General features: G+C 36.8%; 2 protein-coding genes across 2 annotated transcripts in view; both read right to left on the minus strand.

Annotated features, from left to right (window-relative positions):
- The window catches only part of LOC118740064, an 806655-nt gene that overhangs the window by 697911 nt on the left and 97966 nt on the right, over positions 1-10778 (minus strand). The window lies entirely within an intron of this gene.
- LOC118740067 lies at positions 8776-9657 on the minus strand. Its single transcript, XM_036471560.1, has 2 exons — positions 9645-9657; positions 8776-9566 (listed from the first exon to the last, which is right to left on the minus strand). The coding sequence occupies exons 1-2, from the start codon at positions 9655-9657 to the stop codon at positions 8845-8847; spliced, it is 735 nt and encodes a 244-aa protein (XP_036327453.1). The 3' UTR covers positions 8776-8844.

Genomic DNA, 10778 nt, shown 5'->3' on the forward strand with positions numbered 1-10778 from the left:
TGCCATTTTAAAAATCCCATCTTGAAAAGAATTTAATGTCAAATTTTGTCATTAATATTTGTGTCATTTAATGCCCAGAAGTACGGTCCAAGTTACGCGAATTATGCATAATCAGACCATTAGGGTTAAAATATTCCTATCACCCCGCATTTCGAGTTCTTTGCACTCACATTTTTCGTCCTCTTTCTTTTTATTACGGAAAATACACTGCTTTCCTCATATCCCCATAAAGATCCCACAAAGCTTGCGTATTTACTGACCATGGGGCCAAAGATCCCTTCCGTGCCCGCGGAGGCAGTGTTACCGTTGTGCGACTAAAGGGGCAATTTGGCCCTTTATAAGCGCCAATACCCTTTGATCCGACTTTTTGAAAATTTAGATATTTGACACTTTTCCAAAATTATGGTCGACTTTTGCCCCTTTTCACAGAATTTTTTTAGAAAATTTAACAGAACCATGCTTTTAAAAAATATTTGCTCCTGAAAGTACGAAATCCAACTGTTCTTGCAGCAACTCGATTGTTGTGTGCAAAAAACAAAACCGACTTCAATTCCAATATAAAAATTTAAGAGTACCGATAATTTCTTCATTATCAAATTATCGGATCTAAACCAGATTGGTATGAGACCACCTTTGAGGTACCACCTTTCCTTTAAAAAATTATAGAATTATAGAAATCGGCATACTTTGCGGTAACATACATAAACAAATATATATATTCTTCCTCCTTTTTTGAAGTCGGTTAAAAATAATATGGTGACCCTTTTTTTCATCTATGACCCCTTCCTTGCGACTTTCTGAAAATTCTGAACGGCAACACTGCGCGGAGGCTTTTGAAAATACGGTTGTTTTCCCGCTTCATTCAAAAAGCAATGAAAATGATATCGGCACTTGGCACGAATAAAGACTCGCCAGTGTTTTGATGGCGAAAAAGGACGCGTGAAAAAAATTTACGATAAAAGACGCATAAACAAAATTCGACGAAGAAAGACGTGTAAATATATGTAGATTCATACCTAACCAAGGACGGTCACTTCAGCATCATTTCTCAAACACTCTTTGGGGAATTACACCCACAAACATAATCAGCCAATGTTGGTATCCTTGCCGTGGGGCTGAACTTAAGTGGTGACAGGGGCTTGAAAAGGATTTTACAGATATTATTTCACAACATAACATGCATATGTATAACTTAAAAAGTAATTTACTTTTATATAGAGAAATAGTGGGGCATGATCATTAAAAAAGGCTAAAAAAAACCGAAATTAATGAAGGAAATTGTTTCAGATGCGCAACGTACTAGCGCTGTCAGTTTTCAAAAAACATTGACGCATTGATACACCGACTATTTATACATAGAGTCGAAAATTTTCGATGCATCTAAGCAAAACTTCGATATTTTCGATGCATCGATGTTATTCCGACATCCCTACTTCAATTACCATTTCATCAGCATTGCATCTCTCTGTCATCTAAATTTTGAAAAATGTGAATGCTAATTAAACATGAGTTTGCTAAGTAATTATCGTTCGTTGCACTATTAAGTATAGAATTATACATTCTATTTTATGAGTTCTTAGCTCTCAAAAAATTCTAGCACATGCATGCATGCATATACAATATGTATGTACATATGTATGAATGTATATTTTTCTGATCACGTGCAAAAAAGACAAGTCAATGCAAAATTAGAAAAACAAAGTTTTTTTTATATAAAAACAAAAACAATTCAATGAAACCTTCTGTCTAAAACAAAGACAATGACCCACAAATCTATGAAAACTTAATTTAAACCAGTTCTCCCATTTTAAAAACGCCATGAAGGTTATTACAATTACATTTTAACAAATGCAAACGCACATTCGTTTGTTTATATGTAATTAATGCATTTTTGTGCTAAATTCTTAAACAATTGGTGTATATGTGCATATGTATATTTAACAAATTTTTCAAAATATATGTGCGCGTTTGAAAACTCGTTGTGATTACTAATTAAATGGCAACCGAAGTAACTCAAAGCCATGGTCAAGGTCGCTTCTTCGATCCAGTAACACAGAAACCCAAAAAAAAATCAAATAAAAATTACACATACATATTTATTTACATACATACTTAAGTACTTATGTATATTGATAAAAAAAAACGTTTTGTAAAAGCAGCTTAACAATTTTATTTGATTTGACTGCTGATTTGAATACTAATTGAATGCTTTGAAGTATTTACTCGTTATACCAGCTTTTCAGCGATGAATAAATAAACTAATTACGCAGTGAATTTTTGATTTTCAAAAGTCAGTAAATGCAAGTAGATCTGTTTAACGTTCTAAAGATTAATAACCTTAGTCTATGTGCATACATATATGTATACATGCATACACAGAGCCAGCGAGAGAAAATTCGTTCGCCGGACTGAAAAATCACGTGCCCCTATATATAAATTGCATTCATTTAAAAACCTGTGATCATTTTCTTTAATGTATAGGGTCAGAAAAAATCAGCACGAATCGGAATATATTTATAGTAAAAGCCTATAACGAAGGAGCAATTACATTTGTAAAAAAAATATTAACAAGTTGTGGTTCTGATATTTCAGGCCCCTTAAAAAGCCCGGGACCTGGGGATTCGCCCCAGCACAGGAATGTGTTGTCATATTAGAGAATTCTTGCCCCCTCCTCTTACCTTAGAAATAGAACGAATTTGTAGCTCTGATGAAGCTCACAAAAGCGTAGATACTGGCCGAATCCAGTTCAGTTAGACATTCAAAAGAATAGTGAAGAAACTAACATTGACAAGCCCTCGCCAAAGCGAGCTGCAATGACAGTAATCGTTTAATTGCAAACCCATTATAATAGCGTGCGTTCCCATCAGGCGGCGCCCGTTGAGAACTCCAATTACATGTCGGAGCAGTGGTCGCTCCAATCGGAGGAAATGGCGCGATCTACGTTAATCAAACTTAGGCTATGCTATCCAGCACGTGAGTTCTGCAGACCATATTGTATTTGCCAGTTCCATAAATTTATTTTCCAGCCAGAGTTTGCATGAAGATAGCGGAATGCCCGCCCGCATTATGAGTGGTACTGATTGCAGAGAGTAAGGTACCTTTCCATGCTAGTGCATCTATCAGCAACACAGTTGCACAGGATGTCTTTATGACCTGGCACCCATACAACATTAGTGACGCAACTGCTTGAAAGCTCATTTAGAGAACGTCTACATTCCAGCCGATAATCCCGCACCAAAAAATGTTCCCAAGACTATGTACTACCTTTCTTATATGAAATGTTGAATGTAAAAAAGGAAATATAAATTTTTGCTAATTTAAAAACTGGACATAATATTCACTTTCCATTATTCATTTTATACATATATTCTGTTCAGTTCTTAAATTACCAAAAGTGTATGCAAGTTTTAAGATCTCAGAAAAAACTGATACGCCATTTTGAAGGGCCAAAATTTATGTACACTTGTTAAATATCCAAAAATTTGTATCCAGTTTTTACGCGAAATTTATGTACATTTTTCTTAATTTTTTAAAAATTTATATTCTGCCTCTACATTACAAAAAATTTATATATGTATATACCTTAAATTTCAAGAAATGTATGTCCAGTTTTAAATAAGTCCAGTTTTATATGAGCAGAAAATTATGTACAGTTTCTAAAATATCCAAAAATGTATTTCCATTTTCTAGACTATCAAAAATTTGTGTCCAGCTTTTTAGTTACAAAAAAATTGTATCACTTTTTAAATTACCAAAAATTTATGTCCACCTATTTAATAATATTTTCCTTAAAGCTTCATATATACATATACATTTTTACATTTTAAGCATGTGCAAACCTTAGACCGTACCAAAAATGTTCAGAAATGCCTGTCCAGTTCTCAAATAAACGCAAATTAATGTCAGGGTTTAGATGACCAGAACTGTATGCAAGTTTTAAACTCACAACAAAATGTATGCGTCACTTTGAATGACCAAATAATTTATGTCCAGCTTTTAAATTATCAAAATTGTATGTATATTCCTCCAATGTCAAGAAATTTATGTCCAGTTCTTAAATTACCAAAAATTTATGTCTATTCTTCAAATGTCAAAAACATTATGTCCAGTTCTTCAATGGTCGAAAATTGCTGTCCAATTTTAAAATGACCAAAAATTAATTTCAAATTTTAGATGATCTAAAATGTATGTATGTCTTTTGGTTACAAAACAACTATGTCCAGTTTAATTAGTAGCAGTTTAGTAAGTCCAGTTTCTAAGTTATCAAAAACTATGTTCAGTTATTAAAGTTCTAAAAGTGTATTTCCATTTCTTAAACAATAAAAATTTTATGTCCAGTTTTTAATAGCGAAAATTTTTTTCAGTTTTTAAATTACAAAAAAAAAAAATGTCCAGCTTTTAATATTTTTCATTGTCTAAGTGTTCATAAACATATATTTAATTACATTTTAAACATGCATGCAACATTGATGGCTTAAATTTTTTACATTTTTTAAATTTCATTAGAAATTCAATACTTGCTTTATCAGAATAGCAGAATTTTTTATCTATATTCAATTCCAATTAGTCCGTGACATCTAATTCTCTAATTCCCATTCGAATTGAATTTTTTACCTTGTCATTGACTCCTTTCTTAAATAACAATAACAGCAATAAAACTTGCAAATTTCCAATTGCAATCATAAATGTACATAAAAAAAAACGCACATAAACGCACAATATTTTGTGCAAAAGCACCAGTTGCAATCGTATGTACGTATGGATGTATTGTCCATATATTAGTATAAGCAATGGCGTCACCGTATCTGTTGGATTTAAATCTAACCAGACTGGGTTCAACGCGACTATAAAACTTGTTCTACGTGTTTATTTTTATTTATTTTTTTTGGATAAAAATATCCATTTTTATTTAGGTTTTAAATATTTTTAAAATTTGTTCGCTTTGTTCTAAGTGTTAGGCCTTCGTTAGCGCAGCAAATGGTTGAAATTTAAAAGTTTACGGCAGCATAAATAAACAATTTAACGCAACAAGTTATTGAAAGGCGCGACGAACAAGAGAAAAAATTAATAAATCAGAAAATAAAGAATTAGAAAACGGAAAATGAAAAATAAATAAAGCAGCTCATTTCAATAAAAATTTCTTTTTGTTGTTCGCACAAAGGCGGTTAAAAGACGAAAAATAAAATATGAACAAAATCTTCAAAACCAGTTTTCGCCTAGAGTTTTTTGAACTTTTCTAGTACTGATATTTGAGCCTAGAGCGAATTAACCTTTCTTTATGTAAATTATTTCTTTTTTCGAAGTTCCACTTGGTCGCAGGTAAAATTAGAGGTTCTCAAAAGAAATAAACGTTGAAAAATAACACACAAAAAATCGCTGCGATAAAACCAGATGAAATGAAGCCTAAACAGGGTAATTCATTTAGAGTTTCTTTCTTCTGCTTTTTTTTAAATAAATTTAATTTAAATGCGGTAATCAAATCGAGTGCAGTCTTGGGTCACGGCAGAAAGAGAGGGTTTACATAGTAAGTACATAAGTTCGCTAGGGTTGTCTGCCTTGCTATATTTATTTTATTTATTTATTAAAAGGGAATATAATTATACATAAATAATTATACTACCTACGAAATATAACAGCACTAGCTACAGAGCCTTCGACTGCTATATAAAAGTGGATTCACCTCTCGATACGGTTGCGCATAGGTTTCAGACCTACCACGTGAAATAAAGGGCCTCATACATAAAAAGTGAGCTTAATCTCAGACTCAATTCTTACCCAGTTGAAGTGAACTCGAGCTGAAGAATTTATACTGAAACTCGTGTCGGAGCTTTAGCTTACTTTTCATGCATGAAGCCCAAAGTACCTGAAAGGTCCATCAGATGAAAACATTGACTTTTTATAACGATCACGGAGTATGATATGAAGTTATGTAGTTGGGATAAACGGTCCCTTAATGGGTAAAGGTGTCTCTTTTCGGCTGTTTGAATATCCTCGATATAGCAGCGTGGCAGCCATGGTTTGTGGTGAGAGCCATGGTTTGTGGTGAGAGCCATGGTTTGTAGTGACAAGATATTAAAGACCTGAAACCTTTAATCCTTTCTTCGGAAATTGTGAATTTTGAAAAGCAATAATTAGTTCACAAGTATGTTCACGGAAAATGCACAGCACGAGAACAGCATTGAACGCCATTACCACACAGATAAATGTGGATCTGAACCAACGTCGACCTAGTGATAGGACAGTTCTAGTCGCTATTCGACTTGTCGAAGGCATTCGACGTGCTTTATCAAGCCACCTTTGGCGAAATTATTCTCGACTCGCTGCTTTGAGATAGGAAGAAATGTTGGATAACAAAAAAATCTGTGTGGACGTTAATCTTTAGCTGAATTCCGAAAAGTTAAGTCCAAGCCACGTAGAATTAAACAAGGTATCGCCGACGCTGTTAAACCTCTACATGGCCACACTCTCTCCGCTGCACTCGACGTGTATGTCGATTCCGCAAAAATTCCTATATGTGCCACCCCAAGGTCATCTGAGTCATATCCAATAGTATTTTCTCCTTCTCAGCGCATACCTCCGCCGCTTCCAACAAACTGCGCGCCAGGTACAAAGTTCTCAAGTCGCTATAGGGTAGGACGTGGGAGGCGACAAAGAGACCATGTGGAGTCGAGAGTGGAGCAAAACGCACGTCTAGGTTTGGCCATCTCGTGTTGTTCGAGTATCACCGCCATGACGATAGTCAAATGCTGACAGTGAAAAAACTCTATACGATGTTATCGCAGCAGTTCCTTCTAGGATATGGTCGTGAAAGCCACCCCTATAACACTGCTGCACGACTGGAAAATGGATGGTCGTACATATACCTTTCATTCACCAATGCACGATATAAAGCGACGCGTTTATAGCGATGTTGGCAAGAGGATCCTTACATTGAGGTGGAAGAAGCATTTGAATACTTGCGATTTCCCCTCTGGTGTGCGCAAGCTCTGTTCAACGGTTAAGTCACTGTCCAACCTGACAAAGCACGATGATAGAGACGAAATTTTTTTCTCGTCGGACTCGGAACGATGCGCGATCTATTTTAGCCGACATTTAACGCTGCATCCTACGGTGGACAAAGCTAAACGTCGAGTGACCAGAATACTGCAAATCTGCCAACACCCAGTGCGCCTCTGGCTTTCATCAGCAGTGAGGTTCAGGTAGCCATCGGGAAGGACAAAGCCTCAGACGGAATATGCAATGGGCCCTCAATTTTTCTACGTCCACTCTCATGATTGCGGAAACGGCCCAGTTCTAGTAGCGTTGGGTCTTTCATAGGCGTTTGACACCGGTTGCGATCCCACAGAGTCCGAATTTGTCAGAAATAGCCAGAATTAGTTCGGAAAATATTTAGTAATGAAGATATCGCACTCCGAGATCTAAAGTGCGATTCCAGGAGAGGATGCGGCCCTCTCCCCTACGAAATCCTCCACGACGAACCAGTTTGGAATGTAACAGCCCCTAAATACTCGGCGCTCCCTTCGATGGTCTGCCCTTTTCTCGGCGCACACAACCGCAATTGTCGATAGAGTACAGAGCCGCAATAAGGTTCTCAAGTCGCTAACCAGCAGCACCTGGGGCAAAGACAAAGAAACGTAGTTGGCGACATACAACGAAATTCGCCGGCAGGTTCTAAACTATGCAGTGGTCGCCGGGGATTAGCCGGACGCAGTGGATGAAGCTACATACCTGCCAAAGCACGGCACTCCGGTCCACTAAGGCATGCCTTCTGATGTAGCCAAAACACCATCTACACAACGAGGTCCAAATGGTTCCCGTCAAGGAGCACAATACAATGCTTTGCAACCAATTCCTAGTAGGATGCCACAGACGTAGCCACTCGAACAGACACTTGCTTGCCGCAGAGTCCTCGCCTAGGCACGTCAGAAGGTATCTATACGAACCAGCGGACTAAGTCCACAGGTTTATTAAACAATTTCTGGTCCTGACAGCGTACCGACAGGCCATAAACGACATTCACAGGGAGTCGATTAACACCGACTCCCGACCTGTGAATGCCGTTTCGGGAACACAGCCACCTGACGTGTACGAGACAGAACTTTATCTGCCCCGGAAGACTCGCCCCGCCATAGCCCAACTTCGCTCTTGATACTGCAGTAAGCGAAACTCGTACCTGCGCAGAATAAACGCAGATGTGTCCAACGAGTGCCCGACATGCGGAGAGTCACCTCATGACTGACGGCATCTCTTCACATAGACGCAAAACCCCACTCAACTAACGACCTTATCCCTATGGACAAACCTAGTTGGATTTGCGCACTTCCCGGCTATCCCGTTAGTAGAGCGATGACAACGATTTAGAGACAAGCCGATCTAGGCAGAGCTAAGTAGCCGCTTCAACAATAACAACAGTAATGTATTCTACGGATACCATTCGCACGAATCTAATCTTTCACCCCCGCTTTTTATGACAGTGGGAATCGGATTAGAGCCATTCGGATGGCACCAGATACCGTGAGTAGCCCAGCTTTAAGTTAGTCTCTATCGGATTTATAAAATCACGCTTACATATTTTCCAAGATCTTCAACATCTTAAGTACGAAATTGTTTGTTTAGGCGGACATTTTCTTGGAAATTTTATTACTTTTAAATTACTTTATAGTTTGGCGTACAGTTTTTACATAATAAAATAATTAACTTCTAATACAATAACCTGTTGATATGAAAATGGACTTATAAACATACATAAATGCCTCTTAATACATACATATTTTTTGAACAAACTCATTTTGCCATATTATCCCCTAAACAAATCCCTCAAACTTATTACCCGCTATCGCGCACTTAAGATTCCAACTCCGTAATCAACACATCCGCTAGCAATACAGCTTTTAATATTTCTCCACGATCGCTTGCGTCCCCAATGCCCAACACTTGCAAGTCTCGTTCGCTCAGCGTGCGAAACACCACATAATCCACTTCCTCCATTTGAAACAACGATCTGTAGCGTATCATGCCTACTCGTCGTAACAAATAGCCAACACGCGGACTTAAAGGTTTCGGCACAGCATGCACCTCAAATGGCTTTGCATAACGACGTTGTACCTCCTTTAAACGCAGTTGACGGCAACGACGCCGCGAAGCTAAGTTACTCGCTTTTTTACTATTACCCTTATCACTGCAGGGACTACTGTGGTTTTTTGCACCGAAATCACATTGTGTTGGCACCTGAAGACGTGTACGCATAAAGCTGTGTGGCGAACGCAAACGGCGAAAACCGGCCAGCGGTGAGCCACGACGTTGTGGCGATTTGCCGCAGTGCTCCGGCAATTGGGGCGGCGCAAGTCGCCCATTAATGGTTGTTGGCGTTGTAGCTAACACTGTGGTTATTGGCGATGCCAATGCGGATTTTGGAGTTAGCAATTTTGGTGACGCAGTGATGCGACGCAACAAGGGCGTTAGTGTGGTATTATCATCAGGATCATCATCGCTGCTGGCACAATCAAAATCGAAGCCGTAATCCCTAATGATCAACGGCGGGAAAGGAGCGATGGGAGAATTGCAATCTATGTAATAGATAAAATAATAAGATAATGTAATATGATAAAACACCTTTATTTGTCGAATTCTAATAACAATTTTACCTGTTAGGTTCATTGATGGTAAATATGTAAATAATTCCTCATAAACGGTTTAATATAACCAAAAACACAAAATAGAGCCACGAATGATAGAAAACAAGATTGCACAATAAAATAAAAGTGAAATTCACTGTTTTGATGGCAGTTACCGTTAATTTAAGCGGCCCTCAGACAAGGATTGTAGTTGAATGATAGAATGCATTCACCTATTGTGGCTGTCGTAAGTCGTTCGAATCGACTGTCGGTCGTTGAATTATGTCGTAATAAAAACATTAACGACAGGTTTTAACACGTTTGCAATACATCGTCATTTCGAAAGGATAATAGGAATAAAAAATTGTAGTAGATTATGTCATTGGTTGCCTCATAACGCCAATGAAAATCTCAAATTTCGATTCAAACAACAAAGTCAATTTTCTTAATATTCTATTTTTGGATATAAACGTGGTGTAATTGTGTTAAATAGTAAAAATATACGATTTATAAAAAGATTATATGATTGATTTATTTATTTATTTGTTATTTATATTATATGATTAAAAATTTAAAAAAACGTTAATTTTTGTGAAAGTATTATTGAATTTAAAAATGTATACATAAGTATATACAAAAAAACGAAAATCCATAACTAATTGTCTTATTTTGACAAGTTTTTTCTTCCATTTTTTACACATAAATAAATGTCTAAACCATGGAGGAATATTGAACTTTTATTAAATTATTAGTTATTAAAATATGTACGTGTTTGAAGTTTTTTCCTTAATTTTATTTTGTTATTTTTCTTGTTCGATTCATGCCACTTTTTTCAAATCAACAAAACTCTATAAGTAACATATCTGATTCACATCAGCGAAGTTAGCATCAAAATGAAATTACAAAAATATTCTCCAAAATCTCTCCTACTCGGTTGATGTAAGCAATTGTGACAGCTTCGACAAATGTACACAAAAACAAATTCACAAAGAGGGGAAACATGGAGAGTAAATAAACGATGACAGCTGTTCGGGTAGGCCGATGGCAGCTGCTATCTACTTTTCGAAAAGGGTCGTTAGAGGTTGCCAGTGTGGAAAATTTAATATAATTAAACAGATAATTAAGCCCTAGAAATTTTATTTTTCCACATTGCTATTTTTCCCA

Source organism: Rhagoletis pomonella, unplaced genomic scaffold (genome assembly GCF_013731165.1).
Source record: "Rhagoletis pomonella isolate Grant_MI unplaced genomic scaffold, Rhpom_1.0 Rhpom_scaffold_00005, whole genome shotgun sequence".
In the NCBI taxonomy this organism is placed as follows: domain Eukaryota; kingdom Metazoa; phylum Arthropoda; class Insecta; order Diptera; family Tephritidae; genus Rhagoletis; species Rhagoletis pomonella.